Source organism: Coffea arabica, chromosome 8e (genome assembly GCF_036785885.1).
Source record: "Coffea arabica cultivar ET-39 chromosome 8e, Coffea Arabica ET-39 HiFi, whole genome shotgun sequence".
Lineage (NCBI taxonomy): Eukaryota > Viridiplantae > Streptophyta > Magnoliopsida > Gentianales > Rubiaceae > Coffea > Coffea arabica.
This window is the reverse complement of record NC_092324.1, coordinates 5285520-5307250: the sequence shown is the minus strand read 5'-3', so window position 1 is coordinate 5307250 and position 21731 is coordinate 5285520. Positions and strand designations below refer to the sequence as shown.

General features: G+C 36.1%; 1 protein-coding gene and 1 pseudogene across 1 annotated transcript; one reads left to right on the top strand and one right to left on the bottom strand.

Moving 5' to 3' along the window:
- Positions 1-116: 116 nt before the first annotated feature.
- LOC113703268 (isoflavone reductase homolog) lies at positions 117-4566 on the top strand (annotated as a pseudogene).
- A 7067-nt stretch (positions 4567-11633) lies between these two features.
- Positions 11634-14738, bottom strand: LOC113703452 (myb family transcription factor PHL11). Its single transcript, XM_027224820.2, has 6 exons — positions 14380-14738; positions 12994-13070; positions 12848-12911; positions 12483-12552; positions 12233-12302; positions 11634-12127 (listed from the first exon to the last, which is right to left on the bottom strand). Exons 1-6 carry the CDS (start codon positions 14585-14587, stop codon positions 11762-11764), a joined length of 855 nt encoding a protein of 284 aa, XP_027080621.1. The 5' UTR covers positions 14588-14738; the 3' UTR covers positions 11634-11761.
- Positions 14739-21731: the final 6993 nt, after the last annotated feature.

Sequence of the window (21731 nt, the reverse complement as noted above, 5' to 3'; positions counted from 1 at the left end):
TGTAATTTGTTACATTACATCAGCTGACAAGCACATGAGACTATGTACGTAAGACTCTTAAGTTTGTATAAACTCCTCGAAGCCAAAACTAGCTAGAGCCCAGAAGTGGAGAACCAATGGCTAAGAGTAGGATTCTTGTGGTGGGGGGCACAGGGTAGGTAGGCAAGGGGATAGTTAAGGCCAGCTTAGCTCAGGGACATGCAACCTATGTCCTCCAACGACCAGAGGTTGCCTGGGACATTGACAAAATTCAGATGTTATTGTCATTTAAGAAGCAAGGAGCCCAGCTCGTGGAGGCTTCTTTTTGTGACCATCAAAGCCTTGTGGATGCTGTAAAGCTTGACGAATCGTCAGCTCCATGTCTGGGTCGTTTCACAGAACTCATCTTATTTTAATGCAGCTTAAGCTTGTCGAGGCCATCAAAGAAGATGTCAACGAACTCATTAATTTGTTTGATTGTCGACCAGAAAAAAAAAAAAAAAAAAAGCACTCATTATTTGACATTTTTTTCCTTTCTTTTTCATTTGGCTTGTTAATCGGTTGGACAGTTGCAAACTTTTATGCTATTGTTAAGATGAATATCGAGAAAAAACCAAGTAAAGCATCTGAGAGTTTACAAATATCAGCATTATCATACAATCGATTTATGTAATTAGCAATCAATAATTATAAGTTGTCTATTCTCTGTCAATAAGGTATTGATTTAATGATTAAGATTGAAATCCCTTGAATTTAAATGTCTTGGATTTAAATCTTCATTCCTTTTACTTGCTTCCTAAATCTCACTCTTCCTCTACTAAAAATTGAAAAAAAAATTCTTTTTAGAAAAATGACTATGAATTCCACGTGCACATTAATTTCTTAGAGCTTGCTTTCTGTATATTGAAAGCAAAAACAGTATTTGGTATGCTACGCGCTCTTTGAGTTGTTCTATTCACTTTTGAATTTGTGTTCTAGTTTAATTTTTTAAATTGAAAACCTAAATTAAGAAATAGTTCTTCATGTGCTCTTGAAAACAAATTTTTGGAATCATTTAAAGCCACAAGAACAAGCCCTTAACTTAGTTTATAATTAATTGGGCAATTAGGTGAAGCACATGCACATAATTACTCTTCAAAATACAAGCATATGTTTAATGTGCATGACCTGACCTATCAAACTCATCCAAATTTTGCAAGCGTTTCTTGCCACCTGAGTACGGAGTGGATCCTAAGCATATGGGGGACGGCCTCTGAACCTGGAAAAGTAACATTTGATGAGAAGATGATTGTTAGGAGGGCAATTGAAGAAGCTGAAATCCCTCATACCTATGTTTGTGGTTGTGGCTTTGCTGGTTATTTTGTTGGCAACTTGTCTCAATTTGGTCCCCTACTTCCTCCTAAGAAAAAGGTGCAAATATTTGGGGATGGAAACATAAAAGGTTGAGTTTTTCTTTTTTTTTTCTTTTTAATGTTTGTCAATAATTGGATGTGACCATATTCTGTGACCATTTTTAATAAAGGCTAAATTTTCAAACTGCATATGTTTTTTGTGGGTTGTAAGTATATATCTTGATTCACACTTTTAGACTAACTAGTAATAGTTCACGTATTTTGTACGTGATTATATTAATCTAAATATAATATCTCTTAGATACTTTTTTGTGTGAAATTTGATTGTTTACCTGATAATAGAATATTTTATATTTTCAATTTTTTATCCAATTATTGTTATAAAGACTATCTAAATACAAACCCTTTGATCTATTAATTTTTTTAATTTATTTTGAGCTTTCTTTCTTTTGAATTTATTTTGAGCTTTTTTGGTAAATTATGGATTTAGCTTTGACAAACAATTCTTAATACGGTTATGTTTCCCCAAAGTTGTTGTATACTCACAATATTTTGCCATTAAATCATAATATTATTTTTTTAATGTTGTGCAAAAGATGTTATTAAATAGGAAATACATGTATACATATCAAGTGTGAACCTAGTAAACAGAATTCATAATTATCAACAAAATAAAGACTTAAACAATAAAAACAATTTATGGAGGAGTATTAAGTAAATAAATTGGCTTGTTAGATTTTAATATTCTAATTATTTTCAAAACAATAAAAACAATTTATGGAGGAGTATTAAGTAAATAAATTGGCTGGTTAGATTTTGTTATTCTAATTATTTTCACCACACTCACACCTTTCTCTACCTCTTGGAAAGCTCGTTTACCAACTAGAATCTAGATGTGCCTTTTCTAACTTAAAAATAAAATGCATGGTTAAGTTTTTGATGAAATCAATAAATTTTAACAAATGAAAAAAATTTGTATCAACATTTTGAATGTTATTTTCCATAACATTTTAAATGTTATTTTTTCCTTGCTAAGACAAACAAAATGCAATTGCACAATTAGAATGAATTAATTATTTTTAGAAAAATATATCAACTTTGCTATTATCCAACTTCACATGAACATTTAATTGTTCTAATTTATATTTTTGCAATTATACTTTTCAATTTTGTGTGAATTTGAATTGAGTAATGTGAGATGCATTTTTGAATTTGGATTATTTACATTTTTTTCTAAGTGTTGTTGAGGTTAGGAAAGAATAAAAATGATTCATATTGCTTAATTGTCTTAGGTTGGCTATTTAGTTGTCAATTGACATTCAATTGATCGAAATAGTTGGTTTCTTTTATTTTTGCTTTTCTTTCAGTATTTCTTCATACTGATAAAAGCACATAATTATACATTTGTCTCGTGATATTCATATCAAGACTCTCCAAATGAATGTAGACTCTCTTCTTCTTATATAATACTCTTTATTCTAAGAGCATCTTTTTTGGATAATAATTTTTTTTACAATCTTAAAATTATGGGTAATTTAATTGGTCACACTATTTCGAGTGAGTAATTGCTTTGGGTAAAAAAGTTTGACGCGTATAAGAATTGGATGTGTAGTGTATGGATCATTAAATAGTTTTAATAGAGAGTTTTTCATTTTAATTACCACATTATTGAGATTTAATAATTTGGAATATTTCATATTTTTAATTAATGCCATGATTAAAATGCAATAACTCTAATTGAAAGATAGGGGATAATATGGGCACAACATAAACTAAGATCAGAAATTGATTACAATTTACAATGCCAAATCTCATCATACTTTTAATATAGTAATAGTAATAGATTTGTTTGAAGCTCAAGGTTGCAATTCCTTTCATGGATGAAGATGATATAGCAACTTATACTATTAAGAAAGTGGATGATCCCCGATCATTGAACAAGACAGTGTATCTTCGAGCACCAGAAAATATGCTTTCTCACATGGAGTCGATTGAAAAGTGGGAAATCGTTTAGGTAGGAAGCTGGAGAAATTCAGCATCGCAGCAGAAGACTTCCCAGCTCACCTGAAAGGTAAGTTAATGGAGTCACAATATGTGAGAGACCATGTTTTACATGTTGTTTCAGTTCCGGAAAGATTTTAGATCATGTTACACGGTGAAAATGGTAGGGAGAAGGTGATCCTGCACATTTTACCACATTTTACCTTTAGCAAAACGTATGTGACTTTTCTAGGACTTTATTAAATATCGCATCAAAAGAGTCAGATTAGTTCGAATTCAGACCATTCTATCCTAAAAAAAGGGCCAAACCTCAGTAACGCTAGATCAAGATGAATTTCGGCCTAACTACATATCCCAACCTAAAAATGAGTTGAGCCTAAATTTCATACATATATATATATATGTGTATGTATATGTATATATGTGTTGAATTCTATAAAGAAAAGAAAAGAAAAGGACAAAAAGAAGTGAGTTTGGGCTGCTAAACCCAAAGTAACATGTATGAGCCCTGTTTCGACTAAGCCGGATTGGTACAATTTTATTCTTTTTTTTTTTTTGTCAAAATGGTACAATTTTGTTCATTTGAGCTGATATAACGCCATTTTACAACATTTAACATGCTTGAACCTACATTTCAAACTCATTACGTTTACCAAGCAAATAAATATGTAAATTCCCAAAAAAAAAAAAAGGTTGGGTGTTTATGTATAGCATACATTTGCAGCTCTCGTAGGATCTTAATTACAAGTTTACTCGAGATGAATCTTAGAAGTCTATATTTTGGTGTAATCAAGTCGAAAAATGGTGTACCAAAAATCTAAATATAGTATAACTGAGTTGAAAATTAGTGTAACAAAATATAAAATTATCAATTTAGCATCAAATAGAGCAAAATAGAACTTGTGAGGCCTCGGATCCCTAGCCTACCACTCTTTTCCAAATAACAAGATGGAGTTTGCAGCCATGCAGCCTGATTTCAAGTTCTTATAACTGACTAGTAACATTTCAATATCTTTGGTCTACAGATATGGACTATGCTCTCCAAGTTGGATTAACACATTGCTAGCAGGTTTTCTACGAGGTATCGATCTTTGGTAAACTTTGAAATAGTGGAAAATGGTGAAGAGGTACGGAAGCTGTATCCAGAAGTTTTTTTTTTCTTTTTTTTTTTTTTGAGGAATATCCAGAAGTACAATACACCCGCATGGAAGCTTACCCCAAACGTTATATCTAGACAAATTTCTGTTGGGAAAACCTTTTGGTTTGCAAATTTGTGTGCAAAATAAACTTCCATGTTAGTGCTCATCCATCGGTTTTTAATGTTGATAGGTTGTAACTTGTTAGGTATTGATTTTGTAATTTGATCCGTGGTTTTGTGGATAACTTTATATAATATTATTGAGTTGCAATATAATCCCATGATTGTGGTTAGTTGTAATCTTATAAAAAAATAATTGTATGTTCTTTGGAACTAATCTACGTGAAAACACAAGTTAAATTCTTCAGTTGGTTTGTGCAGAGAAACTACACTTGCTTTAAAAAAGTATAATCTTCAGTTTAATAAATTTTTAAGTGTCTCCAAAGAAAGTTAAGGAATCAATTGATATTAAGGTAAGTTTAAGGGAGTTAAATATGGTGAACAAAAAAAATAAGTAATGTTTCTTGTCAAAAGTCAAAATGGTTAATTTTTTTTTTTTTTTCTCAAAACGGCAACATTTCATTCATGAAACTAAAACAGATTACAATTGTTGGAGCAACTGCCCCTATTATCCGCCTGAACCAACTCAAGCAACCATGCTGGGAAGTCTGACTTCCATTCAGCAGTTTCTTTCAGATTTATAGCAAACTTTGCTAAAGAATGACTAACAGAGTTGCTTTCCCTTCTAGTGAAGGAAAAGCAACATTCATAAAAACTAAGCTTCAGACTGTTTATATCTGAGAGCACAGCAGCAATTTCTACATCATCCCCCCCCCCCCCATTTGTAACTCTATCAATAACATTCTTGCAATCAGACTCAAATTCTACCCTCCGCCACCCTTGTTGTTTAGCCACCAGCATTGCTGATCTTAAAGCCAGTGCTTCCTCCATCTTTGGAGTTGAACAGCTCATGCCTGGTACTGCCCAAGCTCCAACCAATTCCTTCTGCCACGTCCTTGCCACCAATCCCCAACCTGCTCTCTCCTTGTTTTGATGCACTGCTGCATCAGAATTGATCTTCACCCATGCCTTCTTTGGTTCTTTCCAAGTACTCAGCTCTTCCCTCCCTAACTTTGCAGTTCTGCTTGAGTTTCCTTCCACCATTTGCCCCTCCTGATACTCCCTCCATTCCCCAATAGCTTTCTGAACCACAGCCAAAGGATCCCTGCCTTTTGCTTCAAACTGTCTCGCATTCCTTGACTTCCAAATCTGCCACAGCAAGTTTATTGTCACAGCAATCCGTTCCCTTCCCTGCTCCCTACTCACTGCATCCCTCAGCTCCTCCCACCAATGCCAGAATTTATCCCTGTAACTCTCCAGACCCTCCCAACTTACAGGAGCCACTTCCCAGATAGCCTTGGCATGACTGCAAAAGAAAAACAAGTGTTCAATAGTCTCTGAGTATTCCCCACAGCAATTGCACAGATGATCCCCTTTAGCACACCTTGCCTTTACCACTGCATTCACTGGCAGGATGCTTTGTAGACATTTCCAGATGAAATGCTTCAACTTCTGTTTCAACTTCAACCCCCACAGAAAACTCCAACCCTGAGCTGAGCTTTCCCTTCTGCAACTGGATTCAGCATTCCTCCTGACATCAGTCACCCTCTTTTTATTGCATCTTGCCAACTGATATCCTGACTTAACAGTATACTCCCCCGTGTTAGACTTACTCCAATATATCCTGTCTTTCATGTTACATACACTCAGGGGTATCCTCAATATTTCCTTTCCCTCACTCTCACCAAAAACCTGTCTAATTAAATCCCTATTCCACTTGCCATCATGTATCAGATCACTGACCCTTTGGACATTCACTCCCTCAGCTCTTATAGTTCTTACTTTCCCACCTTCAGTACCTGGTAGCCATCTATCCTTCCAGATGTCAATTGTTTTTCCATCCCCTACCCGTTTCCTTACCCCAGCCTCCAACAATTCCCTGGCCCTCAATAGGCTTTTCCAGTACCAAGAATCTGTACCATGGCCCTCCATTGTCCAGATTGAAGTTCCTCTAAAGTATCTTGCCCTCATGACCTTACTCATCAGCAGGTTTGGCCTGGTTAATATCCTCCAGAGTTGCTTTGCCAGTAATGCCAAGTTAAACTCATGCAGCTCCCTAAAGCCTAAGCCCCCTTCAGCCTTCCCCTCAGCCAATTTTCCCCAGCTCATCCAGTGGATTCTCTGCTCCCCATCCCTTTGACCCCACCAAAACTTAGCCATCTCTGAGCTAATCCTCCTGCATAAGTCCTTTGGTATTAGACAGCATGACATCACATAAATAGGCAATGCCATCAGGACTGACTTGAGCAACACCTCTCTACCAGCCTGGCTCAACAATTTTTCTTTCCACCCCTTTAACCTATCTACAATTTTCTGTCTGACAAAGTCAAACGTTTGTCTTTTGGATCTCCCAATAACCAAAGGCAGCCCCAAATACCTGCTTTGTTCAACCTGCTGCATCCCTTCTAGTTCCCTCATTACTCCCTCCTTATGTCTACCTATCACATTCCTGCTAAAAAATAAAGATGATTTCTTCACATTTATCAGCTGTCCAGAAGCTTTCCTGTATATCTCCAGTATATTCCTCAGCTGCCCTGCCTCCAGAACAGATGCTCTACAGAAAATCAGAGAGTCATCTGCAAAAAAGAGGTGAGACAACCTAGGAGCCTCCTGTGCAAGCTTTATTCCAGCCAGCTTACCCTGCAACACTGCTTGGTTCAATAATGAAGAAAAGCCTTCAGCACATAACAGGAATAAATAGGGTGACAAAGGATCACCCTGCCTCAGCCCCCTTGTAGGCCTGATAAAACCTCTTTTTTGTCCATTGAAGTTTATAGCATATGTGACACTAGTAACACACTGCATTACCCACTGAATCCACTTGGGACAGAATCCCATTTTCTTCATAACATTTGCCAAGAAACTCCACTCTACTCTATCATAGGCCTTAGACATATCCAGCTTGATAGCCATATAACCATCCCTCCCAGTTCTTTTATTCTTAAGAAAATGAATACACTCATGAGCTATAAGCACATTATCTACAATCTGCCTTCCAGGGACAAAGGCAGACTGAGATTGACTAATGCAGTAACGCAGAACATGTTTAAATCTATTTGTAATCACCTTTGAAATAATCTTGTAAAGAACATTACACAGGCTTATAGGTCTCAGGTCTGCAATAGTGCTAGGTGAGGCAACTTTGGGGATAAGACTAATAAGGGTCTCATTAATAGATTTGAGAATGAAACCAGAAACAAAGAAGCTGTTAACAGCATGAATAATGTCAGATTTTAGAATTGACCAAAACTTTTGAAAGAAGATTGGTGACATACCATCTGGTCCAGGAGACTTATTAGGGTGCATCGAAAACACTGCTTGACTGATCTCTTGCTCTGTAACCTTCCTAGTAAGCTCCCTGTTCATCTCCCCTGTGATGGTCTGTGGAATCCCCTCTAAAATCTCAGATAACTCCCCAGGTTCCTCTGTTGTGTAAATTTGCTGGAAATAATCTATTATCTCCTGGCATGTTTCCTCCTCATCCCTGCACCAATCTCCCCTCTTATTTTTGAGCATACTAATTCTATTCATCCTCCTCCTTCCTGCCACCTGAGCATGAAAATAGTTAGTATTTTTGTCCCCTTCCTGCAACCACTTCACCCTAGCCTTTTGGCTCCAGTATATCTCCTCCAACTTATAAGCCTCAGCCAATTTCCTTTTCAAACTAGCTAATTTGATTCTGTAACCCTCTCCTTTAATTTCCTTTACCTCTTTTAACTCTTGCTTCACCTTATTAATCAAGCTCTTTGAGTTCCAGCAGCACTGCTTACTCCAACTCAACAAATCCATTCTGACCTTTTTGATTTTTAATTGAGCCACATACATTCTTGATCCCCTTTGTTGCCTTTCCCAAGCACCCCCAACAACCTCCTCAATATCTTTATGTTGCAACCACCTTCTGTCAAACATGAACCTCTTCTTCCATTTCCTCCTTTCTGGCTTAGTATACAACATCAGAATGCAGTGGTCAGAAGCCTCAGTTTCAATGTGTTTACAATTAGCCTTTTCAAAACTTCTTGTCCACCCTTTACTTCCCAGAATCCTGTCAATCCTTTCCTTTACCTCCCCCTCACTGTTCCAGTTGTTGCACCAAGTCCAAGGAACACCTTCGAATCCAATATCAACCAATTCATTATCATTAATAAAGGAGTTAAAATCTTTAAAGCTCACATCAGCTCTCTGTCTACCTCCCCATTTTTCATCATTCGATTTGATGTCATTCAAATCCCCCATAATTGCCCAGGACTCCCCCCAAATGCACCTCCTTCTAGCCAACACCTCCCACTGTCCTTTCCTAACTCTAGCATCTGCACTTGCATAAGTACAGATACACCACCACTCAGCACCTAGCTCACTGTCATCTATTAACAGCTCTATAGTAAAGCTGGTAAACAACACCTTCTTCACCTTCAGCTCCTTATTCCATAGAACTGCCAACCCCCCAGCCAATCCTACTGGATCAACAACAAAGACATTGTCGAACTTTATCCATTGCTTAACACTGTTGAGAAAGCTTTTTTTCTTTTTTGTTTCTGACAGGAAAACCAGAGATGGAGAGTGGAGTCTCACGACCTCCCTCAACTGGGGAACTGTCAAGGGGCTCCCCACACCTCGACAGTTCCACACCAGAGCCCTCATTTATCACTTGGAGCCCCTAATAGGGTGGGCTCCATCCCCTCAGCTAGTTCCATCTCCTCCCAGTTTCCTCCATCAATTTTAACTTTCTTCATATGTTCCATCCCATCCTGATCCTCCTCTCCTATCCACTCCAAATTCCCCATCTTCCTTTTCCCCCTCTCAATCCCCCCCTCTACCTCACTGATTTCCCCCAAAGGCCTTCTCTTACTCACCTCCAGAACCAACCTTTTCCAAGTCTTGTTTGCCTTAAACCTTCCTTTCTCTCTTCCCTCCTGCTTTTCCCTCTTCTTTTTTCCCTCCACTGACCCCTTGACCCCTATATTCTCCTTGCCTACCCCCAGCACCCCATTCGCAGTCCTCACCCCATCAATCCACATGAGGTCAGCCACCTCTTCCACACCCCTCTCCCCCTGCCCCTCCTCATGCTTCATTGTTTGGTTCCCCTCCCCTCTTGCACTCCCTAAACCCCCTATATCCCTTTTTCCCAGCTCACCATCACCCCCATTCCCTTGCTGCCCATCCAAGACCACACCCACCCCCCTTCCAACTCCCCCTTCCTTCCCACCCTTCTGCTTACCCAGAAGCTCCTCTTCCCCCACCTGCCCCTTCCTGATCCCCTCTCCCTCACTTGAGACTTTCCTCCCTTCTCCCTCATGGAATGCTGCTGTGTAAGTTAACAGCAACTTTTTGTCCTTATCAGTATACTCACCCATCGTCTGTGCCTGAGGTTCCTCCCTGTCATCCCTTCTATTTCCACTCCCAAATCTGTTTCTCCTATTGGGACTTCTAGGATAGCTAGCTCTCAACCAATTCCCAAACTGAGGTTCCTCCCCCTTATCCAGTCCTTTCCTCCCACAATTCCTCTCATTATGACCAACTATACCACAGCAGAAACAGAAATCAGGACATTTTTCATATTTAAATTCTATCCACTTCACTACTCCATTACTTTTAACCATAATTCCCCTTGGCAAAGGAGCAGTAAGATCTATCTCAGCAAGGATTTTTAGATGCTTACCTTCTTTCCCTCCACCCTGAGGAATAATCACATCCTCTACCCTTGCAAAAATGCCTCCAATCTTCCTACCAACCTCCTTAGTGATCCAATGAATTGGAACATTCCAGAGCTGAATCCATATCAACGTTTTGCTCAACACCTCTCCATCCTCCTCCAAACCAGCTCTCCACTTCAGTAGAATCAGAGGTTGACCGTCATAGATCCACGGCCTCTTATTCAGAACCATATCCATCTCCTTTTCCTTCTCAAATAGAAACTGGAACAAGTTGCGTCCAATCTCCACCACTCTCAGATTCCTCACCTGCGACCACATAACCCCCACAAAACTTCTAATTCCTCCAATATTAGCAACTTTATCCCCCCATACTTTCCCTATCAAGCTCAATTTACACTCCCTGACTCCTTGCGCCACCTCCTCATCCTCCAAACTGACTCCCTCCCTCTCTTCCTCTGATAATTTGAATTTTCTTAAAACCTCCTCTATGCCGTCCATTACACCTTCCACAGACCAAAACACAGATGATTTCAGAAGCTACCAGTCCAGCACAAAACCAGAGCCAATCCGAGTCCTTCGATGCCTCCTTTTAAGCTCCCCGCACCAGCTGATACTGTCACGGACAGAGAAGACAGACTGGATTAGAAAAAGAAGAAGACAAAAAGAAACAGAGGATCGTTAGCCAAAAACGGATCGATTGGATGTGGCTGATCAACAACCAATCGCAAAAGATCAAGCTAGGACGAAAATATCTAACACAAAACAGAAAATCTACTAAAGAATCAGTAGCAATGGAAGAGGTCGGTAAGTTTCCGTGAATAGGAAGTTTTTAAATTTGGCGCCTAAACCTAGCTAACAATGAACTTTCCTAAACAAAAAACCACCCACTGCGGGGGACTTTCTCTCTCTAGGACAGAGAGAACTTTTCTCTCATAACGAGAGACTTTTGCCTCTTCTCAATCTCTCTCTGTTAAAATGGTTAATTAATCAGTCAAAATTATTGAGGTAAATAAAAGACTCTCTAAAACGTTTGAATTGATTTTCCTGTACTACTACTAGACATACTAGTGATTATTTTCTCCTTCTAGACATATGATTCACAAAGCATCATGCAAAACAATTAATGCACTAGAGAAGCCAAGCATTCTCTCTGTACAGGCAGCTAATAGATTTTGAATGATACTTGGACATCTTGAAGCAAGCTCATAGGCATTTTGAAACCGAAAGAAGGATTAATCAGAAAGTCTGGATGAAGTAATCAGAGCTGAAGATTCTTGAAAGCATGTACTGAACTTCCAGCCTTCCACCAATTTTTTATTCACAAAGATTCACCTGAATTCAAACGATTATATCTCTCCACTTAAACAAGTTCACTACTACCGATGCCTTGAGTTGAAAACAATGAGGCATTGAAGAATAAGTTAATCCAACTGTAGAGTGTTATATGCACACAGTATGAAAACGAACTGAAAGGCTGTCTCCATTTTTACTTCTATTAAGTGGTTTGGCTCCAGAAGAGCTCAACTGGTGCCAATAAAGTCATAGCTACTTCTGGTATTTAAGTCAAAATTTATGGAAGCTCCTTCTAGCCTAAGTTTGACATCATTTGTTTCTCCATGATTCAACCCCAAGTAATTCTGCTCAGACATTTTTCTGTTCATGTCGTTTAGCATGCGTTTATCCATAATCTCGGCATTTCTTTCTTCTGCATTTACATTCTCAATGAAGCTTGACAGGGCCAGATTGAATTCAGAGAGTTGAGCTTTTGTTGCTTCTAGATTGCCGGGATTATTAACGTCGAGCGAAAGGCTCTTTTGAGCTTTGTCTAGAATTGCCTGTAGGTACTTCCCTTGGGCCTCTATTCTCATCTGTAATTTCTTTTGCACCTGTAGGACAAAGAATCAGTCAGACCAGCAGAATTTTTTAACAACAATGAAAAAAGTCTTTTACGGGTGAAGTTGACAGTAAAGGTCAAGTAATTTAATACAAACCTCAAGCTGGTCTTGTAATCTTTTCTGCACTTCAATCTGACATTTTAGTGCCTCTGAGATTTGGATTTCCCTGTTTGGTGCATCATCATTGGTCAGTTTGTATAACAGCTGGATGATGATGCTAGGCTCAAGTCATAAGATTTAAATGTTGATGGACTGATTGATGCATAAACTACTCAAAACTTACAAAGGCTTGGTATCTGTTCTAAATAAGCAAACACTTTGTTGAAATTATTGTTGTAGCACCTACCTTTTTTCTGTGTTCACTCTTGAGGAAATGGAGCCTGAAGCATGAGAGCTGTATTGTCCAAAAGTATCGCCTAAAAGACAGGAAACAGATTGAAATTCAGAAGCCAAGAATAAAACCCAAATAAAAATGTGTATATAAAAGTTTCAGGTATAAACGTGCCTACCTATTTACAACTAAAACAATTTCGTAAGATGAATTTGTAACTTGACAGACATAATATGGGGTCAGCCTCTTCAATATCTTGCATACCTCATAGAGATAAACCCACCCGTGATATCTTCATATATTCACAGAATGCTAGCTTTTCTTATTATTATCTGCTACTTTTGATTTCTTAATGGATCACTGAACAGGCAGGAACTTACCGCTGTTCTCTTTGCTTTGTTCAGCTGGAATCTGCTTCTTGGCCTGCTGTCCAAGCCTGTACTTCTACAAGTGAAAAGATCAAGAAGCATCACCTTTGGATCCAGTATCAGACAGATCATACAAGAGTGCAGAAATGAAGCAATACCTGTAAATGACTCTTGAGATGGTACAATGTCAATCCCTTTAAGCCCATTACCCTTAAAACTGACTTGGGAGTTGCTTCTGCAAATTGAGATCCACTTTGAGGATTGAGTTTACTATGAGGTGTGCCAAGATTTTAAGTGTCTTACTGAACGTATTATGTTATTCATCATGTATGCACTCCTTGTAACTCCCAACTTCCCCACCCAAAAGATCCAAGAAAACAGAGAAACAGAATAGAAGAATTACTAGCAGAACCAAAAATTAGAGCTCCTACTTTCAATTCTAATATGACAAGCTGACGGCACATTTAGGGGAAGAACAACACAACATGAACTTTGCTACAGCTATCAACAGACAAATCAATCGTATAAAAGAGTTTTTTTTTTTTAAAAAAAAAAAAAAAGAAAGCCCATACCTAGGATTGATTCTGGTCAAGGGGGTATTAAGGGCTAGGTGCACAAAATTTGGAAATGTTGGGGAAAAAATTGAGTAAGTTTATGATCTCCAGCATATTAGCTAGGGCATTTTAAGTCAATGGTCAGACACACAGAGAAGGAAATGCCAAGTCCATTGAAAAACAATAGAAGCAGGGGAGCCAAGATTTCCTAAACTCAAGGGTCATTTTCTGGAGATTTCCTAAACTGGAGATTATATTTTATTCACTGTATCAGGAAATTGATAAACTTTCTCCCACCAGATGAGGAGACGATGCTGCATGGTTGATTAGACTGTCATTCCAATATGCAGTGGTGCACTTATTAAGCTGGGAAAACACGAATCCACACAGAAACTGGCTAGACACCATTCTTCCAAATTGACGGGGAAAACATTAATCCACAAACAATCCGGGAAGGGATCTGATCAATATGCTTTAAAAGTAGATACCATTCTTCCATCAGGGCTCACAAACTGGGAAAGGATCTGAGTGTTATACATGGATGTTTCTAATACTCAGCTCATTAACTTGAAATTTCTAGGTTTCATATGCAAAATTTATACCAAACGTTGACTGTGAAAAACTGTAAGGCCCCAAAATAAACCAGAAACTGACTAGCAAAATTGCAAAATATAGCTGCCATCTTTAATTTTCTCAAGTACTGAGCTTAAATAACTAATGCTTTCCCTGTGTAAAAAATTTCCCTCAAGAGAACCAACATCACTGCTTAATCTATAGGAAATGATTTGACTATAAAAATTCAAACAGCACAAAACAATAAAAAGTTGGCACAATTAGTCTTCAAAACGTATAAATGAATGACCTTAAAACAGTAATTTTTAGCTAGAAGGTACAGCTGCCCCATGTTACTCAGCTCAGCCAATCAATCATGACAAAGAAAAGGGGCGCAAAGCAATAGAAATGAAAACAGTAATGATGACAAAAACTCACTATCAGGGCCACCAAGCTTTGTAACAGCATCAACAAAACGTTCATGAAGATCAGCAGTCCATCTCAGCCTTGGCTTTGGATCTCTAGTCATCACCACCCCACCAAGGCCGCCACCACCGCCACCACCACCACCACCTCCATTCCTTTCAAAAGGATAGCAATTCCCTCCAACTCCACCACCACCTACTCCACCATACATTCTCTCCATCACCGCCACTTTTTCACTTGCAACCACCTTGCACCACTCCCACCACCTCCACCATCCAAAACTTGAAAAGACCTTGATTATATTCTTTATCTACAAGCAACCCTTTTTATCTAGATCATTTTTTCCAAAGTCTCGTGCACTTTATTCTTTGTCAAAGCAAAAGAGAACAAAGTAACTGGAGAACGAATGGATGAATGGATGAACTTCAGAAACTAAAAAGCAAAATGCAAGGAAAAGAAAATGGACTTGTGTATAGAAGAAGTCACTGTAGCTTTATCCGTATAAAGCTATGAACTTGAAAATTTGATGGGCTCTATGGAGAATTTAGGAAAAGAAAATTCCTAAGACGAAAGATTCAAGTGATCAGAAGATAAGAGAGAATGCTTGCAGCTTTCCTAAGACTCAAACGATAACAGTTGTACTTTTGGCAATGATTTCAACTCTGCTTTCCGTTCATTAAAAGAGAATATAAATTTAGTATCAAACGAACATATTTATGTGTCTAATAATGAATGTTGTATGTTTTAAATTATTACTTTTTGGCCCCTTGAATTATACATTTTGTAATATTACCCCGCTTCAACTAAAAATTACATGAACTCCCTCTAGACTTATTTTTCATTTTCATTTTTTTTGCCGAGTGCAAGTTGAAATAATAAATTATGAGCACAAGTTGGAATACTAGATCATAAATGGTATTAAAAGAAATTCAAATTATATTTTGAGAGAAAGTTGATTCACCTCTTAATAAAACTCAAACTATTCGAGTTTCAAACAATACTAATTTTTTAAGAGATATATCAAATTGATGTGTATTTAATTTATATAAAGAAATTCAAAAAGTAAGATGGTCCTTAATGTTACTTTTCCATCCATTTTGCCCATGCCTAATTCCATGTATTGTTCCTAAAATTCTATATGGCTCATATCAGATTTAAATTAATATAGCTAAAGAGGGTTGCTTAAATATTTAATTTCTTTGGGGGGGGAAATGAGATGATAAACTGATTTGAGGGTGCAAATTGTATTTTACCTTGATGTTGTAGGTGGATTTATAAAGTTAGGAGCAAAAGTGAGGAAAAATCGGCGACGAATCTGAAGGAGCATGATGCCCGAAAAGACAGGTCCTATAATTGTGTGAAGTAAGGAGTACACATGCTTGATGTAACAGCCGTTAGATTAACTTTGAATGGTGTATATAGTCAAACTAACTTGAATCTTCGGGGTTTAGAATATGGTGTTTTGATTCGGCTGTGCACTAAAATGTAGGAGACAAAAATGTGGTTACACGTAGATGCCACGTGGAATATTCGCCGGCAAATAAGCTGAAACGAATATTCGTGCATTCACGTGCCACGTCGTCCGAATAGACCCCAGCCCTTGGCATTTTACTGTCATTGGACATTTGTTGTGACATACGTAATATTTATTTTTAACTAGGGGTATAGATGAGTCTAAAAATATTGAATATTACAGTGTTTAAATTTGTTTAATTATTTTATCAAATTTGAAATTTTGTTCAAGTTTTATTTGTTTGTCTATCTTGCCAAACTCAAGAGTTTCTACCACACCGAATTCGAGTATAGCTCGAGTAACTTGAGTTTTTTATTTATAAATTTGGTGTTTGGATTGTAATTTTTTATCAAAAAATTTTTATATTTTTTGTGAATATATTTTCTAATTATCATTTTATCTCATATACATCAAATTATTAAGATATATTTTTCTACAAAAATTTTGAAAATTAGCAATCCAAACGGGTTAATTTTATACTAATCAAGCAAAGATTGAAGTGAACTTTAACATTTATCAAATGCAAAATGCTGTTTAAATTTAGTTTCATTAGTCGGCAAACTAAGCAAGAACAAGTTCTCACTGAGCTAAACTCAATTCAAGTATCAAATAATTTGATTCGTCTTTCACACTTATTTTCAATTAACCTAAAATTTTTTTGGATATAGATTTTTTTAAAATACTAGTTGACTTGTATTATGAACACATTTTTTTAACTAAATTTTTATATTTTTAATTACTTTTTTATGTCACACAAAAGTACTATATTATTCCAAATAATCTCATATCCAAACACACCTATATTTTTCAACTTCATGGAGTTTAAAATAATCCAATCCTATCTACCAATTTTTATCTCATTTTCTTGATGATATGAGCTCTTTCAAGAACAATTTACAAATGTGTATATCTTCTAAATTCATAACACAAAACTCTGTTTTTTTTTTACTTATTCAAAAGTGTAATAGGTAAATTGACTGCCGTAATGTTTACGCCAACATAAGCCACAAGAATATGTAGCTTCTAATCGAACTTACCACCTGTTTAGTTGCTATCAAGGAATAGCAATGACAATAATTATGAAAGACCACCTCAATGATAATGGATTTGTGAAGATTCTTTTGATGAAATTTTATGATTGGTAGTCACCATAATGGCAGTGACTTTTTTGAATAGGAAAAAAAGAAAATTATTATTCTTTTCTTCCTTTCTATTTATCTCCAGCAGATTTCACTGCTGGTTTCCAGCTCCCGGCTCCGACCACCGCCCTCTGTTTTTGTTTGCTTCCTTCCCCTTGATTTTTTGCATGTTGCCGACCTATTTCCCCATCTCTTTTTATTTACTTTCCATTTCTTTCTTCCTCTGTCTTTCTTTCTTTTTTTCCTTTATTTTTTGTGGCCGTCTTTGCTACTGTTACCACCATACCGCCACCTCTTGCTTTCACCACGATCCCGTCTTATAGACCAATCCTACAAATTTTAACTTCAAAATTGTCAATTAAAAGTTAAAAAAAAAAATCTCATCACACCAAAACTTTGAGAGAACAAGGAGAGAAATTACATGGGCTGGAAAGGGAGAAAAAAAAAGGGAGGAGAAAGATTAGGATGAGACAAAAGGGGCAGGTGGGAGAGGTAGAGTAAATATGGGAGAACTTGGAGATAAGAAGCACCGATCTTCTTTCTATACTTTCATTATCTTTTAGCTGGTTTTTGTTTATTTTTTTTATCTTGATGGGTAATCAGAGTAAAAGTGCCCAATTTAGTGGGTAATGGATTTTGGGTAATACTTTCTTTAAATATAATTCCATGGCCTGCTTAGTTTAATTCTAAGGCACCAATGGAGTGAATGAAAGGGAAAGTAAGGAAAGGAGAGAGAGTAGGAAAAATCTAAATCCATCCATCTTGTTTAGATTATGGAAGGAAAGGAAACGGACTATCATGTGTAAGTTATATCCAACAATATAAAAGGAACAGTTGGTGCTTTTTTGTCAAGCGATTATCCTGCAATTGTTATTAGATGTCTAGATTATTCTCCTCAATTGCTTGTTTTGTTTGTTTGTAGCTGGTATAGTTTTGGTGCATTCACCGGACATGTTGATCGAATTGGTAATTGGTGGTGTAAAGATTGAAACCTATGGAAGTTGGTTTTTGTGGTTAATTTTTGCTTTTGAAGTGTTCTGTAAATGCAAAATTAACTAGGAAAGAATAAATTATTGTTGGCTTTAGTGACTTTAAAAATGGCCTTTATTACTGTGACATGAAATAAAATTGTTAAATGTTCTGTAAATGCATAATTATTGAGGAAACAATTAATAAATTATTGTTGGTTTGACATGAATATAAAATTATTAAGTGACAGGTGCCGAACCTGTACAATAATAAATACCTACTCGAGAAAAATACAGATTTTGTATATAGCGGTGAGTAGGGTCGAATCCACAGGGATTGGGGATAATTTGTTTCTTCTAGAGTCCAAAGTATGGGGAGTTTTGGATTAAATGCTAACTAAATAAATTAACTGCAGAAAATAATTAATTAAAAGAAATGATTGGGGAAACTCTACCCAAGGGTACACATCAGAAATGGTTCATGCACTGATCATTGATGCAGAAATAGTTCCAACATTTAGCAATAGATTAGTTATAGTTGTCATGCAGGCGATAAACAACCAACCCTTCCTTAATTTCTCGATAGTTAAGGTACGACCGTTAGCTATTTCTCTAACCCAAAAATAACCCTAGGTACGACCGTAGGATTTAATTTCTAGATTGCATTAATAATTAGAAAGGCCCAATCCTAACCAACAAACACGCTACGAGGGTTTGTTTAAATTAGATCATATGTTCCCCTGACATAAACCCAATTACGCCAATTGCTACTGAGGTAGAGATAACGAACAATTACGGATTCAATTACCCCTATTTAGCAAAAATAGCCTATATGAATAATTCATTATTGCGCACTAATCAATCATACACAAGGCCATAACAATTAAAATCAAGGAACATATAAATACCAATAAATGAAGAAAATAATTAAAACAGATTCGATCTCACAGTAATTGTCGAACCAAATCGTCAGTTGTCCCCTTGACTAGAAAAGCTTAACCACGCCTCATGAGAAAATCTCCCCGTTGGGGAATATTGTCGAATACCTGGCGTGTGTCAGAGGCCAGTCCAAACAAAGAAAACTAGAACTAAACTAAAAAACTAAAACTAAAGCCCTAGATATCCTTTGCTTCTGTACGTTGTCCCCTTTTAAAGCAACAAAAGAAAGATGACTAAAAGCTATCTAGGTGATCCCCACACATGTGGACAAAGCCTCCCAAGTACTTCTTGTTCCAAGTCTCTCTATGTTGCTTTCTTTGAAGCCCAAATGACCAAATGCCTTTCACTAGCTTGTGGTCCCCCACCAATTCAAGGGCCCAAGGATTGAAGCCTTTAGAAGTCTCCATATTTTTCACAAAGTCCCTCCTTTTTCGTAGTTTTCTGCTTCATTCCTGAAATTGATTCCAAATACCAAATATGAGTAAATATCAGCAATTAACACAATATTTGTCAGGGATAGAAGGGAAAATTAATAATAAAAATACTAACAAATTATACCCTATCATTAAGTGTTCTGTAAATGCACAATTATTGAAGAAACAATTAATAAACTATTGTTGGCTTTAGTAACTTTAAAAAATGGGTTTTATTACTGTGACATGTGGTGATTAATTTTTAGTAATGTCAAGTTCTATGATTTAAGTGCTTGATTGACTTGCGGGATCCCTTCTTTTTTGTGTCAACAATGATTAATACTCTTTTGGGAATGATTCAATTTACAATTTTTTAATTATCCTGATCCAAATGCAAAATAACCTCATGCAATTTTCTAATTTAGCCTTATGCATTCTATATAAGCACTATCATACATTCTATATATTATTGTCCTCATGCATTCTATATATTTCATAATTGTTAACCTTTAACCAAAATGATAATTCCCTAATGATCCGCATGAATTAGATAATAACAAAGATGTATGCTAATAAATCCATACAACCAAAAACAGTTAACATGGGAAATATTAACCCCCCGTACATCGCACAGGCCGTCTCGCTAGTTTTTATCTATAATTTAAAAGTCTAATTTATAAACACATAATAGGGTTTTTTGAAAATTTTAGATTTTCATTAATTTTGATGTCATTTTCCCTCAATTTTTGCCCATTTAAACGGAAAGTAGGCTAACAATAAACAAGTAAACCTTATTCCTTTCTTTCCCTCCTTACAATCCAATCCAAACATCAAAAGTCTTATCCCGTTGTTTCCTTTCCTTTCCTCCCATTCCCTCGAAACAAATTCTGTCTAAAGTCTTTTTTCTTTTCCTTTCTTCTTTCCCCCATTTGCAGCTTGCAGTGTCCCTTGTATCAACCAAATCAGATTTGCAGCTTAGACTACATATATAGACCATAAAAAAACGTATTCCAAATCATGAAACAGACTACATATATAGGCCATATAAATAAGTATTCCAAGGAACAAATCATTACTTTGGGAAAGTCTCAATGTCACTCTCCAATTTTACTTTTATCAAAATCCATTTTTCAGTCAAGCAACTCCAATTCTCACCCCTTTAATATCTGCCATCTCACATATTTAATTTTGAACTGCAAAACAACAAGAGACGAGAGTTACTCACATAGGGAAAAGTCTGAAGTAACGATTGTTATGGTAACGAAACTGTTTTTACCTGATATAACAGGTAAAAATACTTTTAGCGACCATTTGATTACCTGTTATACCGGTCATCTCAATAAAATAGTACCTAAAATTTTGGTTAGTAAGTTTTACATAAAAAATAGTAGGTTAACTCAATAAATTAGTAACTTTTATGTCTCAAAAAGTAAATTTAAATAAATATGGAACTTACTTTTTTTTTTAAGTAAATTACTACTCTATATCTGAAACTTAGTTTTTAGAGAGCAAGTTTAGTTCAAGTAATAATAAGTTTTTATAGATTAATAGTAAATATTGTTGATAGAATAGTAAATTTGGTTAATCATCAAAACTTACTAGTTTGTGGTATAAATTTACTATTTTACTTGGGAAAATGATCGGTTTCATCCTTCACATATCACAAAAATATTCTTTTCATCCCTCACTTTTAAAATGAAGCAATTTCGTCCTTGACATTTAAAAACTAAAATTATAACATCCCTAAACCCAAATTTCAATCTGAATCAAACCACCAATCAACCTGATTACAAATTTTGGGATGTAATTGGTAGATCACTTGGCTAACTCAAATTGATATTCATGTAAAATTTAATGAACCTAAAAAGAAAAAATAAAAAATTATAACATAAAAAGAAAGATTAATCTTTTCTACATTATCATTGTATACACTGATGGTTTTATGTACCGCCATATCATTTTAATTTTAATTTAAACACCAAATTTTATATTTATGATACACATCTAAATTCGCAAGCGGATATACTAACGGTGCATGAAAAGATTTGTCAAAAGAAAACTCTACTATTCCAAGACAAAGAATGGCCTTTTATGTTATAATTTTTATTTTTTTGGTTTAATAAATGTCATGTGAATATGATGAAGTTGACCGAATGATCTATCAATTCTATTTTCGAAATTTATTACTGGGTTATTGGATGGTTTGATTCAGATTGAAAATTAGGTTCAGGGATGTAATAGCTTTAATTTTTAAATGTCAGGGACGAATTTGCTTCATTTTAAAAGTGAGGGACGAAATGAATATTTTTACGAAATGTGAGGAATAAAACAGGTCATTTTCCCATTTTACTTAAAGAAACTTATATGAAACAAGTATTAGGGAATTTATTTG